The sequence below is a fragment of the Melospiza georgiana genome, chromosome 3, assembly GCF_028018845.1.
Source record: "Melospiza georgiana isolate bMelGeo1 chromosome 3, bMelGeo1.pri, whole genome shotgun sequence".
In the NCBI taxonomy this organism is placed as follows: domain Eukaryota; kingdom Metazoa; phylum Chordata; class Aves; order Passeriformes; family Passerellidae; genus Melospiza; species Melospiza georgiana.
The window spans coordinates 998793-1020626 of NC_080432.1; the positions used below are offsets into that span (position 1 = coordinate 998793).

Consider the following 21834-nt stretch of genomic DNA (forward strand, 5'->3'; position numbering starts at 1 on the left):
AAGAGTTTGGGAGTCATGCCAGGGGAAGGAGGAGTAGGTTCTTCAGAAGTGGTGGCATAATACCATGAGTTGTACTGGGGTGGAGTCTGGGACTCTGTCTGGGATGTGGGGGCTGGTTTATGGCTGCTTTTTTGGCTCAGCGGTTGAGGATAGTGGTCGTGTATGCTATCGACAGCATTTGGCTCCTGCAGGGACATTGCTACAATTTAGCTTTCTGCCCTGGGTCTGCCCAACTCCACTGCTTCAGCCCAGTGCTCTAGGGATCCTGCCACAGTTTAGCCCCTGTCCTGGTTGAAATGGGAGGAAATTCAGGGAAGTGACGCAAAGATTTTTGTGTAACTGACAGTCTGTTGAACCACCAAGAAGCTGGACATGCCTCTGTGAAACACACATGTTAAAGATGAAAAAACTTGGGAACTGTCTCAGGTGGCCATTTGAAGAGCCCAGGTGTGATGTTAACCCTTTCAGTGCTTCAATCTTCCCTCGAGTGAGAGAAAAGAACAAGACGCAGGCATGTAAAGGAACAGCATGAATACATTGCGGTCAGCGAAGACGAAGTTAAGTCCCAGATGGAAGGGGTGAGGAGATGCCTTGTTTTTGGAGCTGAAATTCACTTGTAAGCTATGGAGAAAAGACTCTTTTTTTTTTTTTTATAATGTATGAAACTATGGGGAGATGAAAGTGTTCAAATTGACATCGAGCAAAGGCCTCCATGCTAAGACAAGCAGATGTTGAAATAGCACTTGTATAAAAATTTCTTTGAAAAACTACCCTGCTTCTGCTACTTGTTCCATTTTAGAAACTTGATTACATCTTTCCTGCCATGACTAAGGAGTTCTTTGTTTTCTAGCTAAAAGCTCTTTGTTCTCTTCTTACAACTTCTCTTAGTTTCCTTTCCCCTTAGCCCTCTATACCCAAGAGCTCCCAGGCTGGGAGAAGCCCATCCCAGCCCCTCTTTTTCCAGCCCTGGCTCTCGGGTGGTTGCGCGGTTCCCAACTCTGTTCCAGAGGCAGTGGGGTAATTCCAGGAAATCAGGTGTTTTATTGCTGCAGAGAGTGAAAGTGAAACCATCCTTTTGGAGTCAGATGACTGAGCTATGGTTCAAATTTCACACCAGCTGTGGTGTGAGTTGGCTCACAGTCAACAATGTTGCAGCAGTGACTTGCAGACTCTGACCCTTAACTCTTGTGCTGACTGCTGGCAATAAGATTGTAAACTGCGATAGTTGGATACATAGACATGTAAAAAATGGAGGAGAGAGTCTTTGGCGAAAGGCCTGAAAGGACAGGACAAGGGGGAATGGCTTCCCACTGCCAGGGGGCAGGGAGAGATGAAATATTGAGAACGAATTCTTCACTGGGAGACTTGTAAGGGGCTGGGATGTTATTCCCAGAGAAGCAGTGGCTGCCCCATTCCATGTCAGGGACACCTTCCACTGTTCCAGCTTGCTCCAGGCACTGTCCAACCTGGCCTTCCTTGAACAGCTCTCCAGCAGAGGAAGCAAAGCAGGAACAGGGCCTGACTGCAGCTTTCTTGGCAGGGGACAGCCCACACCTGACGGTGCCTGGAGCAAGCTGGGACAGTGAAGGTGTCCCTGTCTTGGAATGGGGCAGACACTGCTTCTCTGGGAATAGCATCCCAGCCCCTTGCATCTCTCCCAGGGAAGAATTCCTTTCAAATGTCTCATCTATCCCTGCCCTGTGCCAGTGGAAAGACATTCCCCCTTTTCCTGCCCCTTCAGGCCTTTCTCCCAAGTTCCTCTCCTGCTTTATTCACATGTATGCATATCCAACTCTCTCAGTTTACAATATTATTACCAGCAGTCAGCAAAGGAGTTAAGGGTCAGTGATCTGCAACAGATGAATGTTGACTGTGAATTGGTGTGGAATTTTTAGCCTACATTAATTATCTGACTCCAAAAGGATGGTTTCACGTTCACTCTCTGCAGCAGTAAACAGCTGGATTTCCAGGAATTACCCCACTGGCTCTAGAACAGAGGTGGGAACCAGACACCCATCTGAGAGCCAGGGCTGGAAAAAGAGGGGCTGGAATGGGCTTCTTCCAGCCTGGGAGCTCTGGGGTATGGAGGGCTGTGGAAAAGGAAACAATGAGAACTTGTAAGAAGAGAACAAAGTGCTTTTAGCTAGAAAACAAAAAAGTCTTTAGTCATGGCAGGAAAGATGCAATCAAGTGTCTAAAATTTGACAAGTATCAGAAGTAGTGTAGTTTTTCAAAGAAATTTTTATACAAGTGCTTGTCATATGGAAAAAAGAGCTGATGTCGGTACTAGGGAATTCACCAGCACACCCAGGAAATCTCATCCAGCACCATTAAACCATGACCCCCTCTCTGCCAGGGTTGCACCTTGTGCTGCACGGCTTCCTCAGGCTCAGGAGCTCCTCAGTGTCCCTCCAGGAGCAGCCAGAGAACCGTTCCCTCTCTGTCCCTGCCAGCCTGGCACAGCAGGAGCACACTCCTGCCTCACCCCAGCCAGCAGGAACGTGCACACTGCAAACTGAAACCATCTGCACTCCTGACTCCATGGCAGGAGTGACCCAGCCAGGGCTGGAGAGGGCTGGGGATCATCCTGCATGAAGCTCCTCTGCTCCTGCTCTGTCAGTTCTAGGGACACCAGCCCAGGGACATGGTGGAGTCTCATCTCAGGTGGTGTCCCAGGAATGCCTGGACATGGCACTTGGTGCTCTGGACTGTTGATAAGGTGGGTATCAGGCACAGGTTGGATTTGAGGGTCTGGGAGGTCTTTTCCAACCTCAGCGATCCTGGGGTTCTGTGCCTGTAATACTCCTACAGCGGGGAATTCTTTGGCTGGAGGAAATATCCTTCTGGAGACAGGCTCAGCTAAACTGGGAACAGAGGGACCAAATCCATGCTCTGTAGGTGATGTGTCCCAGCCCTGCCTGGCAGCTGCTGAGGCTTCCCCTGAGGCCGGACAAATGCCACCTGTGTCTGCTCCAGCTCTTGTGACTTGTCAGCCTGGGGCAGGTGATGGCTGGTCCTGGCAGGCTGGAGGTCTCAGTATCCAAACTGCAGTGCTTGTTTTGAGGCCATGGAGCAGGATTTGTGTGTCCACATGCCCAGGAAAAAGCAATCCAGGCACTCTGCTCTGGTTGGATGTTGAATGTCCTCTGCCAAATCGCAATGCTCTGTTACTGTTATGTTAATTATCCCACCAAAAAAACCCCAAACAATATTTAAGGTAGCAGCAATTTTAATTAAATAGTTTAAAAAAATGTATGAATAAGGGATAATTTGGTTCAAATAATAGCGCATAAGCGAAAACACCCGTGGGGTGCGGAGGGCAGAATTCTTGACCCTTGTCACTTCATGTACAAGCTTGCCAAGTGAAAGTCACCCCGTATATGCCATGTATCAATACCATCTCCTCCTATTTTTGGTTTGTCACTTTTCTGTCTCCGCCCTCATTGCCACCTTTATCACGCATGCACCACCACTCAGTTTGGTGGTCGCACAAGTCTTTGGGGGTCGTCACTGATGAAGGCCCTGTAGTCTTCTTCGTTGTCCTTTAATTCACCTTTGGGTTACACATGCACACCAAGCCAGTACAATGTAAGCCAAGACTAACATATCACTGCATCTACATATCAAGGCAATAAATCCCTTATAATTAGCATTTGTTGGGACAGAACCAGGTTCTTGCTCATTTTTAGCAACTGTATCTCCAGCTTCTTTCCTGTGGTCCTTGAAAACATCTGCTGGGGGGGGTGGAGCCCCTCCTCTCCCTCTCTTCTTTGGCATTACAACTTTTAAACTATTTATTATTCTCAAATATTAATTAATATTTTAATCAATATCAGTATTGATTACTGTTTCAATTTTTATCAGCATGAATCATACCTATTTATCACAGTTATATCAGGTGTGGGGTGTCCCCTGCCAAGAAAGCTGCAGCCAGGCCCTGTTCCTGCTTTGCTTCCTCTACTGGAGAGGTGTCCAGGGAAGGCTGGGTTGGAGGGTGCCTGGAGCAAGCTGGGACAGTGGAAGGTGTCCCTGTCTTGGAATGGGGCAGACACTGCTTCTCTGGGAATAGCATCCCAGCCCCTCGCAACTCTCCCAGGGTAGAATTCCTTTCAAACGTCTCATCTATCCCTGCCCTGTGGCAGTGGAAAGACAATCCCCCTTTTCCCATCCTTTCAGGCCTTTCTACAAAGTCCCTCTCCTCCTTTTTTCACATGTGTGCATATCCAACTCTCAGAGTTTATAATATTATTACCAACAGACAGCACAGGAGTTAAGGGTCAGTGGTCTGCAACAGATGAATGTTGACTGTGAATTGGTGTGTTATTTTTAGCCTACATTAATTATCTGACTCCAAAAGGATGGTTTCACTTTCACTCTCTGCAGCAGTAAAAAGCTGGATTTCCAGGAATTACTCCACTGGCTCTGGAACAGAGGTGGGAACCCCACACCCACCAGAGAGCCAGGGCTATAAAAGGAGGGACTGGGATGGGCTTCTTCCAGCCTGGGAGCTGCGGGGCCCGGAGGGAGAAGGTAGGGCATGGGGATGGGGATGGGGATGGGGATGGGGATGGGCATGGGGATGGGCATGAGCATGGGCATGGGCATGGGCATGGGCATGGGGATGGGAATGAGCTGCGGGGCTCGGAGCCGGGAGCAGCCGGGAGCGGGATCTTGTTGCTCTCCTGTCTTCTGTTCCCTGTGCTTTGCCAGCGCTGGGGAGATGGCAGGGCAGGAGCAGAGGGGGCTGAGGGCAGCGGGCGGGCGCTGTGCGCTCCGAGCGTGGGCTGCAGGAAGCCGCCTTTGCTGGCACCGCTTTGGGCAGCTCGGGGGAGCCGTGTGCGCTGCGGGGGCTGAGCTGGGAGGGCCCCGGGCTCAGAGCGGTGGGAGCGGAGCGGCGGGGGAAGGAGGAGGGATGCGGGGATGCAGGGGCACAGGGAAGGCTGCAGAGGCGCAGAGGCTGTCCCGAGAGCCGGCAGCGGGGCTGGCCGGGCACAGATGGCGAGCGGAGCCCCTTCCCTGCCGCCAGCCCGTGCCCGGCCGGGAAACGCTCCCCGCAGGCGGGGCCGACCCCGCCCGGCCCGGGCACCCCCAGCCCCGCGGCGGGGCCGGATGGCTGCGCTCCCCTGAAGGCAGGAGCCGGGGGATCATTCCTTTTCCTGCCCGCGCAGGGAGGGTGGGATTGTCCTCCCTTAAAGTCTAAGCATCACCACCCCGAGCGCTCGGGTCCCTGGGACAGCCCCACAAAGGCAGCAGTGTTCCCAGAGCCCCTTTCCCTGGGCCAGGGCTGCGGAAAACACTCTCGGGGGCTGTTCCTGTGAAACGGGGTGCGGGCATTCCCATGGCAGGTCCTGCTGTCAGCCTTGCTGCTTCCCTCCTGTGCTTCCAAGGAGGAACTCAGTCCCGAGTTATGCCCTGAATGTGCTCAGTGCCTCTCTGCGAGCACTGACACAGTCATATGGGGCTTTTCCCTATTCCTGAAGCACTGGGAAGCCGTGCAGGGACTGCCAAGGGTGCCTGGGGGCAGGTTCAGGGTGCGACTGAGCTGGAGTTAGTGTTGTTCAGTGTCACAGACACATTTTATGAAAAATCCTTTCCTTAGGATTTTTTCTCTTGAGAAGCTGAGAAGACTCAGAGGAAAAGAAAACCAATAATTATCTGCTGCTGTGGAATTCAACAGTTGCATCTTTGATTGGTCTCATGTGGTTGTTTCTAATTAATGGCCAATCCCAGTCAGCTGGCTCAGACTGTCTGGTCAGTCACAAGATTTTATTATCATTCCATTTTCCTTCCTTTCCCTGCAAGCCTTCTCATGAAATCCTTTCTTCTATTCTTTTAGTATAGTTTTAATATAATATATATCATAAAATAATAAATAAGCCTTCTGAAACAGGGAGTCAAGAGTCTCATCTCTTCCCATGTCAGGGCTGCCTGCAAACCACCACAGTCCAGGGCAGCCTCTGGCTCCTGAGACTGAACCAGTCCTTTCAGTGCTCCATTTGAAGAGAATGTGGGATTGGACAGGGCTGGGACAAGTGGCTCAAGTGGACAAGCTCCAGCAGTGACCCTGAGCCAGCAGTTCCCATCCTGAGCAGCCATCCTGCACTGAGGCTCTGCTGCCCAGGGAGCAGTTGGACATGTGCCCAAAGAAAACAGTTGGTGTCTGAAATCCCTCCTGTGCTCTGCCAGCACACCCAGCTTTCCTCTGCTGCTGAACTGCCCTTATCTCGAGCCAGCAGCTTTTCCTGTTTCTGCTGTCCCCATCCTGTCCCCACCCTGCTGGTGGGAGCACAGGAGCTGCTGGGGGGGCTCAGTGCCTGCTGGGATCCAAGCCCAGCGCTGCTTCTCCCCCCTCTCCAGGGCCCTGAGCTTCCCCCCAGCAGCAGCTGCGTGATGTGGGCAGGGCTGGGACAGGGCCCTGCTGCCCCACTGGCAGTGCTGTTCCCCTGGCTCTGACCCCTCCTCACCTTGTCTGCTGCCCCCACAGCACAGATGTTCCCTGCACAGCCTCTCACCCATCAGCAGCCCCAAGTCCTTCTCCTCAGGGCTGCTCTCAATCCCTTCTCTTCCCAGCTTGTGTCTGGGCCTGGAATTGCCCCGACCCAGGGGCAGCACCTGCACTTGGCCTTGGTGACCTTCAGGGCCTTTGCTCTGTCCCACCTCTTCAGCAGGTCCAACTTCCTTCTGGCGGGGGAACATGGATGTAGGTCCCAGGTGAAACCCTGCTCTGGTCACCTCCCCAGAAGAGGCCTGAGGAGTCTTTGCTGCCTGGCCAGTTGCCAGTGAAGGAAAAGGGTTGGCCTGCAGTCCTCCCTGGAATGAATCCTCATTGCTCATGGGTTGCCTTGTTCTGACTGTCTGCTCTTCTCCTTTAGGTTTTGGGACCTTTCCTTCCTGCTGCTCTTCCTCCTGAGTTCTCAAGGGGTTCTCATCTTCTTCTCCACACCCACCGTGTACCCCAGGCCAGCCCCTGGTGCTGTGCTGTGTCTCCTGAGCTGGGCCCTCGGCTGCCGGTGTCTGCTGGGAAGCCAAGGCTGGGAGCAACGGGAGCATCTGCTGTGAGGTGGGTGAGGGGAATCAGAGCCCACAGCCCTTGCACACATTGCCCAAATCTGCAGGGATTCCTGAGGGAAAGCTGCCTCTGAAGGCTCTGGAAGGGTGCCGGAGCCCAGTCCAAGTCCCTGGGATCAATTCCTGTGCTGGTAAGAGTGCAGAGGCCTTGGTGGGACAGAAGCTGAATGCTCAGATGGGATTTTTGTAAGGAACAAATCTCTCCAGTATCCAAGTGAACTGAGACTGGGACAATTCTTGGAGTTGTGTGAAAGAGTCAAAACCCCAAAGGTTTAAAGGCAGGTGCCCAGTTGAAGGTTTGCAGGCACTTTTCCTCCTGTCACCAGACATTTTGAACTTGGTGGCTCTGTGGTGGCTGAAGCCAAGACTGCCACCAATGGGCACTTTGGCTGATGAGATCCTCTGTGCTAACAAGCAGCAGATCACAGAGGGCACCTCTCTGAGATGGGTCCCAGCATCTCCAGTCTGCCCTGAAGGGCCACCAGGATGTCCCAGGCACAGCTGTGGGCAGGGACAAGGTGGATTTTCCCCCTGCACTGGGGTGGGCCCCTGAGGGTGCCAGGAAGCAGCTCCTGGGAAGAGGCCAGAGAGGGGCGAGGGAGGGGCTGCGCTGGCAGCTGGAGCAGGAGCACAGCTCAGAGCCTGTGGGGGGCATGGGGGGAGTGTGTCTGGGGAGTGTGGGGTGCCATGGGGGGAGTGTGTGAGCGCTGCCTCCGGGTGCTGGGAGCAGCAGGCTGGGCCAGGCAGCGAGCAGGGCAGCCGTGGGCTGGGCAGAGGGTGCAGGATGCAGGCAGGGCTGTTGGATGGGCAGAGGGGCTGTGCCAGTGCTCCAGGGAGCCAGGAATGCCCCCGGCTGTCTGCACTTGTGGATGGAGGAGTTCTGCTGGGAGGATGTGGGCGATGGTAAAGGCAGCACCTTGTCCAGGGCAGGTTGTGCGGCTGAGGAAGTCTGTGTGTGTGTGTCTGTGTTTGTGTCTCTGTGTGTCATTGCTGTCCCTGGGATACACACTCAGCTTCAGGGTTGATCCTGCAAACAGGAAAGCAACAGGCACATCCAGGGTGCTACGAAGGAGACCCTGGCTCTTGTGCCATCCTGGGCCTGGCTCCAGCAGCCGTGTGGGAGCAATGCTCAGGGCGGCAGCTGCTGCAGAGCCTCTGCCAGGAGCCTGGGACCTAAGACAAAACCTTAGGGAAAGTCTCTGTTCTTCCTCCACAGCCATGGCTTTGCAGGAGGACACACAGGAGGAGGATTCAAAGGCCCAGCTCCTGGCAGAGGCATTTGAGAAGGAAGGACTGGATGATGGATACTGGCTGCCCAAAGTGACACAGATCCTGGGAATCAAGCGTAGAGAAGCCCTGGAACATCTGGAATATAAAGATTACCTCAGGCTGGAGTGTGAGGTACAGCACCCCTGGGAGAAAAAGGCACTCCAGAAACTCCTGAACATAAGAGATGACAAAACGTGCGAGGAGATGCAAAAGCATAACTCAGAGAAAGCAAAGCAAAGACAAGAAGTGGCCAACCAAGCTCTGAAGGATCTGACAGAAATGCTCAACAGCCACAGTCACAGCCAGGATGCTCTGAGGGAGAAATCAGAGATTCTGTGGCAAGCCATGGAGATTCCAAAAGAGTTCTGGCCAGCACCAAAGAAACCCTTGGCAGATATGCTGGAGAGCATCCAGAAGCAGCTGGAGCAGCAGGAGCAGTCAGCAGGCAGTGGGAAGAACATCCCTGACACGGAAGTGCTGAGGTGGGCATCGGGGGGATTGGCCCTGCAGGGCATCTACAGAACCAGCAGACCTGAAGATATCCTGGCAAAGCGAGAGCAGCTCCTCAGGGTTCCTGAGGGGTTCCAACTTGCTGGTCCAGAGCAAGGATCGCTGCTTGAGAGGAAGGAGTTCTCCTCCTCTGCAGCAGAATCCACTTTCACCAAGTCCATGGAGCAGCTGGGCTTCAGCATGAGCGTTTCTGCCAAATCCTCATTCTGGGGGATTAATCTGGGAGGGAGTGTGGATCACAGCAGCTCCTTGCAGTCACAGCACACCCACCAGTCCCACTCGGAGCAGAGCTACTTTTGCATCACCAAGTACCAGTACATCCCTCTGGCCTCCTGCTACTTCCAAAGGCATCAGCTTCGGCTCTCGGATGCGGCTCTGCGGGAGCTGCAAGACATGGAGCAGCTTTTGAGCTTCAGTCAGGAAGAAGACAACTCCACCTTGGTGAAGATGTGTGAGAGCTTCTTCAGCAGGTTTGGGTCCCACATAAACCAGGGTCCCATCCACTTTGGGGGGATATTCTGGTGGAAGGCATCTACAGAAGGATTCCGAGCTGAGCAGCGGGAAGAGGTGAAGCGACAAACGTCTGAAGCACTGAACAGCTTTGTTGGGGCCAGCTGGGCTGGCTTCGGGGCCAGTGTAGAAGGGACCCTGAATGTTTCCAAATCCAGCTCAAAGGCTTCTGTCCTGGGGAGAGACAGAGAGAGTTCTCATACAGCAATTCAGCTCTACGTGCTCAACACAGGGGGCCCAGCAGACACATCTTCCCTTCCTCAGTGGAAAACGGGGCTTGTGTCTGATAACACAACGTGGTGCGTTATCGACCGTGGCTTTGAGCTGATCCCAGTGTGGGATGTCATCCTGCGCAATCACTGCAAGGATTTTAAATCCGTAGATCAGATGAGCAGAGCCCTCAGGGCTGGGTACAAATCTCTGACGAATCAGAGTGTTGGCACTGTTTTTGGAGAGGAACTGGGAAGTGCAGTGCAAGAGGCCAGAGATTTCATGGCAACTGTGAAAGCCTGGGAGGTGACCAAACTGGATGAAAAGAAGCTGCTCATGCTGATGGATCTTAAAGATGATCTGAATGCAAAAACCAAAAACCCCAGTGTGTGGATCAACGTGTGCCTGTCAGACAAAGCCCTGCAGGACTTCCTGGTCAACACCATGCGGAGATGCCAGGAGTTACCTCCAGAAAACACCACCACTATCAAGGCAATGTTGAGGAGTCTCCTGAATCCTCATATCTACTCTGTCAAGGACTTCCCTGAGGCTTCCTTCATTATGCAATGGGTCTTCCAGACTGAGCACCCACTTCCCAGATCTCCCAAAGTCTCTGAGCTTCAAGAGCTCATCAAAACACTGCAGCAAATGCAGGAGCACATCCATGCTGTCACCTACGCACCAGGAAGCTCTGCTTCTGATGTTCATGAAGCAAAGATAGAAGCCACCCAGACCAGCAGCCTGGCTATTTATTCCTTACTCCAGTCTCTCCAGGAACAGGCTCAGAAGGACATGGAGCTGTTGGTGCTGTTGATTGTGACAAGCACAGGATACCAGGTGGAAAGCAGCACTTTCCAGCACCTCCTTGGACACCCAGAAATTCACTACATGGCCAAGGAAATGGAAGCGGCACATGCGGAGTACGTGAACCTGAAGGAGCAAGATGCCGACAGAGCTGAGGCCTTCCTCCTGCTGACAGGTCTGACTGTGACACCTGAAAGTCAAAAGCTGTCCCCTGAGCAAAAGAGGGAGCATTTGGTTTTCATGGAAGATCACATGAAAGGCTTGTGGTCCACACGGATAAAGAATCTCCTCCAAAAGCACAGTGGAGATGAAGACTGGGAGAGGCTGGAACATGACTTGGACTCTTTGATCAGTGGGGACTTGGATGACAAATGGGATGAACAGAGGATGCAGAACATACTCAGAGACCTGGATGACACTCTTCCAACTCCTGAGTTCTCCAGTCAGTCCCAGTCCAAGTCAGACAGCAGCAAATCCAGAGAAAATGAAACCATTTCAAACCAGGATTTCCTCCAGCTGCTCAAGCGCCTTGGACTGGAAAGTCACTATCCAAGGAAAATGGGGATGGGAGATTTCCGCACCATCTGCAAGACATCTCTGCAGGACAGCCAGCCCAGCCAGGACACAGAACTGCCATTATACTTCTTGCAAAAGCTGTTAACCGTGGATTACCAGGTGAGGTACCTGACTTGCTGGGAAAGGAGAAATCCTGGCCTTGTACCCATGCCACAAAGCAGAGAGCAAGAACTCCAACAATCAGATTCCTTTGAAAACTTTCTTGATAAGCTGATGGAAGCAGCTCCTATATGTGCAAGCAGGGACAGCCATGTGCACCCTATGGACCTGCAGATGGCCATTTTCCATTGTGCTGATGACTTCCTGAGACAGACCCTGGCAACCAAGCTGGCGTTCTGCCAACTGGCACTGCCTCTGCTGGTGCCCAACCCGAGCACTTCACGCATCGAGTTCCCATTCTACACTTTCAGCCAAATCCAAAGGAGCTGGAAAGAGGTGGACAAGTCAGGAAAGCAGGCCCAAACAAAGATTTTCAGCAACAAACTCATCTTTCAGGCACACACACCCATTGTGTCCTTCATCCGCATTGGCAGCTCAGCCTGCTATTCCAAGTCCCAGATCCTCAATGCTCTGCTCAGCAAACACAAACACGACACTTTCTTCCACCGCCACTGCAGAGGCAGCACCAGAGAGCGTTTGCTGATGGAAGGGCTGGTGGAGATCGCCTGGTACTACCCTGGTGGAAGCCCCAATGACACCTTTGAGTGCTGCGTGGCTTTCTGTAACCTGCATGGAGATGCCAGGGATCACGGAGCACAGCTGCAGTTCCTGCAGGAGATATCTGCCGTCAACGTGGCTCTTGTGTCTGATTGGGAGCACATGGACAACAGGGGGAAAAAGCTTCTGCAGGACCTGTGGCAGTCACAAAGGCCTTTGCTTTGTCTTCTCACGGAAAAAGAGAACGTTGCAGCTGGACAAGCAAACAAAAACATAACAATAGGGATCAAGAACAGAAATGAAGCGGAAATGATGGACCAACTGACCAAGACAATTGGGGATCTCCTGGAAGGTTCTAATCCATGTTTTAGCCTAGAGTCCTGCGTGGACAAAGCTCGCAAGCACGGATTCATAGTGGATGCAGATCGAGATGCGTGTGTGACAGCCAAAGCAAAGGCAAAGGAGCTGGTGGAGCTTCTCAAGAAAGAGAAGCTGTCTGAGATCAAATCCAAGCTGCTGCCACTTCAAGGAAAACTGTGGTACCAGTGGTGCCAAAAGGACAAAGAACTCACTCGCTTGCAGGAGAAGAGGAACAAGAGCATTGAGCATCATCGGAGCCAAATTGAATATGAGAAGAAAGCAATAAGAAGAAAGCAACTTGACCAAGCTTTCCCTCTCAACACACTAATGAAATCATTCCTTGGCTTTCTCCAGGCCCAGCCAGCAGATACCAAGAAATACTTCCTGCAGTGGATGAAGGTCTTTATGGACGAGCTGTCTTGTGGTCGCCTTGAAGAACTGAGGAGGGACTATCACAAGTTATGGTCTGAAATCCTATCAAGAAAGAAAAGCAAGAAAAAAACCAGTGGCAATAATGAGTTGCTGAGTCATTTGGATGCCCTCTCTGATGAAATCAACGATTCATCCATCGGCCTGGAGCACCTTCTGAGGGAGGTAGGGCAGATTTATGAAGCTCTGGAATTACTGAACTGCGAGAAAGACAATTTTGTCAAACTGGTGAAAATTGCAGCAGATCTGATAGTTTCAGGGCACTCCGTGGAGCTGATGGATGGGGATGCTTCTTACCTGCCCTTGCGCTGGGTGGGAGCAATCTTTGACAGCTTAATTGAGAGGCTGGGGGACAAACGAGTGTTTGTGCTCTCCGTGCTCGGCATCCAGAGCACAGGCAAGTCCACCCTGCTGAATGCCATGTTTGGTCTGCAGTTCAACGTCAGCGCAGGGAGATGCACCCGCGGAGCCTTCATGCAGCTCATCCCAGTGGGCGAGGAGCTGCAGCAAGACTTGGGCTTTGATTTTGTGCTGGTGGTTGACACAGAGGGACTTCGTGCCATCGAGATGTCCAATAAACACTCTCTGAACCATGACAATGAGCTGGCCACCTTTGTCATTGGTGTTGGCAACTTGACTGTGATCAATATCTTTGGAGAAAATCCATCAGAAATGCAGGATGTTCTCCAGATTGCTGTTCAGGCTTTCCTGAGGATGAAGCAAGTCAATCTTTCCCCAAGCTGCCTCTTTGTCCACCAAAACGTGGGAGAAGCAACTGCCAAGGAGCAGAACATGGAAGGACAAAGGCGTTTGCAAGAAAAGCTGGATGAAATGACTGTGGTAGCTGCTCAGCAGGAATTCTGTGATGTCTCCTCCTTCAGCGATGTCATTGGCTTTGATGTGAACACCCACATTCACTACTTTGCTCACCTGTGGGAAGGAAACCCCCCAATGGCACCACCCAACCCCAAGTACAGCCAGAATGTCCAGCAACTCAAGAGCAAAATCCTCCAGGCTGCCAAGAAGCAGTCACAGCGCAGCATTTTGAGGTTCTCGAGCCTGAAAGATCGAATTGGTGACCTCTGGAATGCTTTGCTGAATGAAAACTTTGTGTTCAGCTTCAAGAATTCCCTGGAGATTGCTGTGTACAGGAGACTGGAAACTGCCTTTAGTCAGTGGACCTGGAGGCTGAGGAGTCACATCTTAGATATACAGATGAGACTCGACAACAAAATTCGGAATGGGGACTTGCAGAATGTCACCAGACAGCACCTTGAAGGGCTGGTGCAAGAGACAAGTGATGCCATTGAGAAAGAAGTGGAAAAGTATTTCAGGGAGGACAAAGACCGTGAGACACTGGTCCAGTGGAAATCAAGCACGGAGCTGAAGCTGAAAGAACTGAAAGAGACTCTTCTTCATGAAACAAAAAAGAAATGTGAGAATCTTATTGAGCTACAGAAGGAGCAGAGGAAACTGGATGCAAGGAAGTTGGAGTATGAAGATGAGCTTCTGAGAAGGAGTCGGGAACTGGCTGTGACTCTAAAAGGGAAGAGCATCAGTGAGAGAGAACTGAAGGACAACTTCACTCTTGTCTGGAACCAATGGATTGCCGAAGTCTCCCGTGCTGCTCGTCCTCTGGAACTGGTGGATATTGATGCAGAAATTGAAGATGTCCTTGTAGAGCACTTTAAGGAGCCGGGTTTCCATGCACGGATCAGGTCATTTCCCAGAGGCAGAGGGTTTTCTTTTGATCCTGAGAAACACATCATGAAGAAAAAGTATTTAGGCTTTATCTCAGATCCCAGGAGCATTTCCAATGCTGATGTGATCAACTTTCAGTGCATCACAGACAACATCATAGCATGTGTGAAGGCAAACATTGCTAAGAAGGAAGAGGAGAAACGCGATTACAGTAGAAATTTTATTCATGAAATACTCAGTGAAGTACAGAAAGGTGTGAACTCTGTCCCCAGCAATAGGAAATGTAGTTTTAACAGAGATTACAGCATAGATTTGTCTCTGTATCTGTGCACAATGGCAGCAGAAAGGTTTAAAGCCATGCACGAAGCATTCCGAAAGGCAAATGACCCAGTTGTGTACCTGAACAGCAAGAGAGAAGATTTCTTCCAATGTTTCCAGATTTCCTGCCAAGGAGCCACTTCTGTCACAACTTTTGCTGGTTTCCTTTGTCACAGGATTGATTCACCTCTTTACCAGGCAGTCTGTAAGAGGACAGCTAAAGCCATCGCTGAGGACATGCAGGGCAAATTCCCAGATTTCCAGGGTAACAGAGCCAATCTGGAAGTTTGCATCCTGAGATACCTGGCAGAACAGGAAAATTTTGAGTATTTCCAGGAATACCTTTGGTTTCCCAAACAGTTTTGTCAGAGTTACATTGAGACACGAGTGAGGAGTCACTGTTTAAATGGGAGTAGGAGGCTGAGGATGTTTTTAGATTCCTCCCTTGATATTCTCTATAAAAACATCCTTTCAGCTGTTTCTTTATCAACCCAAACTGTCAAGGACAGAAAAGACAGAGAAGACAAAGTCTGTCTCTGGTTGGATGAATTTTGCAGGGAACTAACAGAGGTGATCAACTTGCCCAGAAGTGACCTGAAGGGCATTGAGCACCAGGAGGTCACAGACATTGAGTTCCTGAGCAGTGCCATGACAAAAGCTCTGGATGACCTGAGGGAAAGGCTCAGGAAAGAATTGGCTGGGGCTGACCTGAGCTTGTTTCCAAGGCAGCCTCACACCATCCTGGCAGAGCATTTTTCAGGGTGCTGGGCACAGTGTCCCTTTTGTGGGGCTGTCTGCACAAACACCATGCAGAATCATGATGGAGACCATCAGGTGGTCTTCCATCGCCCAGAAGCTTTGAAGGGATCTACATGGTGGAAAGTTTCCCCTGGCATTGAGTATAATACACATGAACTGATCATTGATATTTGTTCCAGCCTTGTTGCAAGTGACTGCAGATTCAGATTTGGTGGTGGCCCATGGATCCCTTACAAAACATACCGTAATGCTGGACCTCCTGTTTCCACTTGGAACATTCTTCCTGATTCATCCATGCAGGCGTACTGGAAATGGTTTGTGTCTCATTTCAGGACACAGCTGGAAGCTTTGTACAATGGGAAATTTCAGGGCAAAGGAGAAATCCCTGAGGGGTGGCTGAGAGTTACCAAGCAGGAAGCACTGTCTGAGCTGGAGAAGCGTTAGGCCACGTCTGTGGGGAGGAAGAACCACAACAGCTTTATAGTTTAGGAGAACTTTGTACCAGGCTCTCAACAAAATGCAGTTACAATGATGATGCTCTCAAACCATGTTCACCTAATGGCATCAAAATTTCCCAAATTTGGTGAAATAAGGCAAGTTATTGTGGCCCTTGCTCAGCAATGCCTCACTTCATGAGAAAGCCAAATTGCTCTTGCCTTCTTGCCTGATCTTCTTAAAGCACCTTCTGAACCTCATGAATTAGAAATTCTTGTTTCATTAGCAATGGAATTTTGTGCTGAGTTTCAATACCAGGGAGATCCCCAATTAAATGTTACCCACCATTATCCTGTGTACAGAAACTCAAAGTTGTGGTGCAATTGTACTACCCCAGTGCCCTTTAGGGTGAAATGGCAGACCTAGATGAGTCCCCACAGCAGTTGCCAAAAAGATATTAGCTCATTTGTTTAAAATGGCCATAGCAAGCATTGGACAGCTTGCTATGATAACAGCTAATGTTAAAAAAAGTCATCAAGAGAAAACATAGAGAAAAAGGATTAACCCAGCATTATTAAGAAAACTGTAATTGCAATTTCAAACCCTAGAGCCCTGCAAAATGAGTTACATCAGCTTTATTTCTACCTCAATTCCGTCAGGTGAGGCATTAAAACAATTAAACTAATTGTGGTGTTGGCTGAGCAAAGAAGTCAATACTACTTCCATTGCAATTAGTAATTTGATGACAGATGTTAGTGCTGTCAAAATGCAACCTTACAGAACAGAGCTGCCATGGATCTTCCTTTACTGGCACGTAAACATAGTTGGGAGGATTTGGAAGGACTGTGTTGTATGGACTTGTCTGACCATTCAGAGTCCATCCACAAACAACTTCAAAAACTGAGAGATTGTACAAATCAAACGAAAACAAATGATAGATCATAGTTAGATGCCTTGTTTGAAGGATGAGTTTTACAACTTAGACAAAAGAACTTGGCCAAATAGGTTTACACATGTTAATTGTTATCATAGCAATGTTAGTAGTAGTGCCTTGTGTACTTCACCGTGCATGAAAAATGATGAACAAGGCCATCAAAAAAGTTTTTTCTATCCAAGAGAGAGGGGAAATGTGAGAAATAGATTAGTGGAGAGTTCTCAAGGCCTGACAAAAGACCCACACAGTAAGCATCTGCATGCAAACTTTGAGATAAGAAATGCTGACTTAGGAATGCCATAGAATAAGACAGATATAGTTGAGAGAGAAATAGAGCTAGAAAAAAGTTTTGAAAGATGGCCTTGCAAATAAGATTAGATACTTTAGAGAAACAGAACAATAAACCATACATTGTAAGAGCACCCATGACAGGTAGTTTTAAATAATTGGCTTTAAGGCATCTACAGCATGGTGTAGCAAAAACTAATAAGGCAAGAAACATTTATAATGTTTTTTAATTAAGAAAAAGTCAGATTCTAATCGTGATAGCATGAATTGTAACATCTGTACTGTCTCATCCTTCATATGAGACTGAAAAATAGAATGAAAACTTTTTAAAACGCTGCTCAGTTGCCCCATTCTCTGGCTGAGAGAAGGGTTAATATCTGATACCCCAGAGGCAGTTTTCCTGCAGCAAGGAACTGTCCTGCTTGGAGAAGGGGCTGCAGGGCCTGAGGCCAGCTCCATGCGGCCTGCAAGCTGGGCTGTTTGGCTTTTGGGTGTCATCCTTCCCTCCCTCATTGCAGCCTCCTGGATCAACTGAGGCCGTTCTCCCAGCAGGAGCTGTTGTGCCTGTAGGCTCAGGAAAGCAGTGACACGACTGCCCCAGGCTCAGGCAGTGCTTTCACTCCCTGTCTCAGGGGTGCTGTGTCTCTGTCCAGGGAAGCTGCTCCTGCTCAGGTGCCTGGGGCTGCTGCCCTTCCCTCCAGCCCTCAGCCCCAGCAAGAGCTGCTCCTACCCTTGGCCTCACTGTTGAGCAAAAGTCTTTGGAATGCCCCATGTGGAGAATCCTGTCTGCCATCGCCTGTAGGGGGATAGAATACACATAAATAAATGTAGTATAGAAAGTAATCTTACCCCTGAAAGAGTTGCAGCTGAGCCAATTATTAAAGATCAGGAGCAGGCCTGATCTTAACAGGCCACAGCTGCAGCCAATAAGAAGAAGAGTGTTATAAAAGAGTAGATTGGTTGGCTGAGAGAGAACTAGAGTCAGGTAACTACGGTGAGGACAAGGAAGAGTTAGTGCCTAGAGGAGGTGCCTACAAGAAACATCAAGGAGGTACGAAACTCTAGCAATATGGAACCTTTGCAATATAATGACAATAGAACCTTTGTAATATAATGACAACCAATGGTGACCCCGACATGAGTCGGGAAAAGGGATCTGAATGCTAAACTATATAACCACATGGATTCGGGATGACCCCATGGATTCAGGACTAAGCTGAGGAAAGTGAAGGGAGACGTGCACATCCTATTGATGATCATTGGTCTCCGCTTTATTGATCCAGCTTACATACTTCTATAGTAGTGTTAATTAAGCTCATACATATTGCAAAAACCAAGCTCATCATTGGTTACAGATTACATGCCAACACCTCCTTTGTTGCTAATACCTGTGGTTTCCTTGTTGAGGCTAATACTTGTTTTTATATCCTGCTGTTGACTGTTATTGACTACATTCAAGGACTCCATGTTTTTCTCCTTGTTTTTCTCAGCATTTGATCAAGGACGCAGTGTTGTTGTTTTTCTCGTAAGGAAAAAGGCTGAGAACTTACTACTTACAGCTGCTTTTTACTGCTTAACCAGCTGTATATGATCATGGCCTTTTTCTTCAAGCCATGTCTGAACAAAACTCTCCAACACTAAGCTATATGACCCTGTGGATTTTGGAACCCTGTGGATTCAGGGAAACAGGATTTGACTATATAACCCCGTGGATTCAGAGAAACAGGACTCGACTATATAACCCTGTGGATTCGGGGAAAAGGACTTGAATACTAAACTATTAACTATTGGTAAAATATATCAATTGCAGCTATTAATGTTTGTTAAATGTAAGTATAAATGATTTTGAAGATAAGTACTTAGTAAACTGAGAAAAGCTGCAAATCTGAACCAACACTCAGAAATATATATGTATATGTATTTGTACTATAATATGTGGTCTGAAGATTTGTACAACTATTAGTTTCGAATGAAATGTATAAATGTCTCATAATGTCAATGTATTTGAACATGTCCTTCTAGAAACTCTGTAATTAAAAGAAAAAGGGGGAATTGAAGGGGGATAGAATATAAGTAAATAAAAGTAGTATAGAAAGTAATCTTACCTCCAAAAGAGTGGCAGCTGAGCCAATTAATAAAGATTAGGAGCAGGCCTGATTTTAACAGGCCACAGCTGTAGCCAATAAGAAGAAGAGTGTTATAAAAGAGTAGATTGGTTGGCTGAGAGAGAACTGGCATCAGCTGGAAACTGCAAGGACAAGGAAGAGTCAATGCCTAGAGGAGGTGCCTTCAAGAAACATCAAGGAGGTACAAAACTCTAGCAATATGGACCCCTTGCAGTATAATGGCAATAGAACCTTTGTAATATAATGACAACAAGCACCTTCTGCAGCAGCTCTCGGATTCAGGGTCCTTTCTCTTCTTGGTTCAGCTTTTTCTGAGGTCTGTGGCCAGGCAGAGTGTTTGAGATTTTTGCTCAGACATGGCTTGAAGGAAAAAAGGCTTAAAAATATACAGCTGATGGAAAAGTGAAAGGCAGCTGTAAGCAGCTAATTCTCAAGCCTGTTTCTCAGGCACGTTTCTGTAAACAGCAAGAGTTCTCAAGCCTGTCTTCAATAACAAGTAAATTCCTTGTCCTTGGATAAGGTATGGGAAAGCAAAAGCGACAAACATGGAGGCCTTGAGAACCATTCATATCAGGGTGAGAACACAAATCTTGGTTTCAATAACAAACCACAGGTATTGAAAACAAAAGGAGAGGTTGATGTCTAATATGTAACCTATGATGAACTTGGGTTTTGCAATATGTATGAACTTAATTAACACCGTTATAAAATGTGCATGGTTGATCAATAAATCGGAGTTCGATGCTGATCAGAGGATGGGTCGTCTCCTTTCACTTCATCAAATGGTGACACCCGACCGGGATACTGCGATGCACCACGGGGAGTGAAGAAACGGGTCGGGTTCCGTAGCAGCCGGGACAGCAAAAGCGCGAAGAAAAAAAAAGCGGATAAAAAAGAAGCCGAGACGCGCCGTGCTCTAGGTGATCGTAAAGACGAGCCTGGCCGAGACGTCCTGCCGCGATCTCGAGGAGCTGCAAAAGTGCTTACGATTTAGGTATGGAGAGGCAAGCAGCATATGATTTATTTATTGCTTTTTTGCAGAAAAGGCAGGTTAAGGGGATAGATTTGCAGAAGGATTTACCGGGACTTTTATCTTATGGTTATGATAGAGGGGTTTTCCTTAACCCCCATACGGTTCATGAGTTAATGGAGTGGCGTAAATTCGGTGATGAATTATGGCAGGCTACTTTAGATGGTGATAAAACTGCCAAGAAGTTAGGTAAATTATGGCGGGTCGTTCACAATGAATTGATGCAGTTTCAGGCTGAAAAGAAGGCTGCTCAGCAGGCTACTGCCGCTCATGACCGTAATAAAGATTACGATAAAGGTAGGGAATTCAATCAGGAGAGGGGAATTCCATTGGCCCCCGCAATGAGGATGGTTTCATTACCTTCTTTGGCAAGCCAGGCTACACAGACCGCTTCTGAGGCTCCCATACCCTCTGAACAACAGCAGCCATGGCCAAGACTGCCCGGTCAGCTCCCGAAAAGCAATCAGCTGATCCCTGGGGCAGAAAACGACCTAGTGGCGGCTATCGCGAGGGAGCGACGGGAGGCGTGGGCTGCCTTGGCAAGAGACGCAATGGAAAAGGGAGATCAGGAGATTATAAGCGTTGCTACTGAACTGGCTTGCCCGGTTATCTTCAGTCCTCAGGATGGGGGTGGCATGCAGGCAACTATTACCCTTATTGATTGGAAATGGTTGTCTCAACTACGATCTACTGTTAGTCAGTTTGGAGTTAAAAGTGAGCCAGTCAAACAAATGTTAGATTATATTTTTGACACTAGCCTCCTTCTCGTTAATGATTGTTGTGGATTAGCTAAATTGATTTTTACTCAACATCAGCAGCTGTTATTTAATGCTCATTGGCAAGCACTTGTTAACGAGTGTGTGGCAGTTCAGAGGCAGCCAGGTGACCCTCTCCATGGCATCACTGTTAATGAGCTTATGGGCCTGGGACCTTTTCTTTGTTAATGAGCTTATGGGCCTGGGACCGAGGCACAAGCTGTATTGGGCCATGAGAAGTGCTGGGAGGCTATGAGGTTAGTTAGACTCGCTATAGAAAGGGTAAAAGAACCAGGAGGGGTACCCATGTATATGGGAATATACATGGGAAGCAAGGGGCAGAAGAGTCATTTGGGTCATTTATTGATAATGCTGCTGCCGCAATTGAAAGAGCTGGGGTGCCAGAATATCTTAGGGGGGCATTACTCAAGGACTGTGCTCTCCAAAATTGTAATTCTACTACTAGGAGAGTGATTAATACTCTGGGTGCCAATTGGACTACAGAGGAGGCATTAGAAAGGATGGTTTTGGTGCCAACAGGAGCAGAAGCCTTTGTAGTAGATGCAATCAAACAAGTAGGACTAGACTTAAAAGAACAGGCAAAATCCTCTCAAAGTCAGGTGTTAACTGCTCTTGCACCTCTTCAAACGTCGGCAGCACTGCCTCCGATGGCTAATTGGGGCCAAAAATGCCACTCGGACACCCACAATACGAGTGCCTGCAAGCAGAGACCGGGAAGTACGAACTGCCGTGACCACGCACTGGCTCAAGTCGTCGCTGCAGCATCAGCACCCTCTCCAGTCTCCAACCCAACACCACAGGGAGCCACCGCGGGGGGAGTGACCCGCGCTGCCACGGCTGCAGCGCGGACGGAGCGCGTGCCGCACCCAGCACAGGGAGGGTTCGACCACTCCAACACAAGCAGCGGGGGACCGGAGTGCTTTTCCAGAGCCAGTGCTTGTCTCTCCGCCCCGCAACTGGCAAAGAGCTTCGGTTTTAGACCTAGCAGCCGTGGTGGATGTGACTCTTGTCAACAAAAGGAAAAGATCCCTACTGCAATTGGGAAACCAGTGATAATAAACAAGCGACACCAAG

At 49.2% G+C, this 21834-nt stretch overlaps 1 protein-coding gene across 1 annotated transcript; it reads left to right on the forward strand.

The window, feature by feature from the left end:
- The first annotated feature begins 6977 nt into the window (after positions 1-6977).
- Positions 6978-15655, forward strand: LOC131082098 (interferon-induced very large GTPase 1-like). The gene is made up of 2 exons (XM_058021733.1): positions 6978-7060; positions 8285-15655. The coding sequence occupies exon 2, from the start codon at positions 8287-8289 to the stop codon at positions 15613-15615; it is 7329 nt and encodes a 2442-aa protein (XP_057877716.1). The 5' UTR covers positions 6978-7060; positions 8285-8286; the 3' UTR covers positions 15616-15655.
- The last annotated feature ends 6179 nt before the right edge of the window (positions 15656-21834 follow it).

What these genes read in the sequence shown, in the direction of transcription:
- LOC131082098 (XM_058021733.1), top strand. Translation starts at nt 8,287, where the DNA reads ATGGCTTTGCAGGAGGACACACAGGAGGAGGATTCAAAGGCCCAGCTC.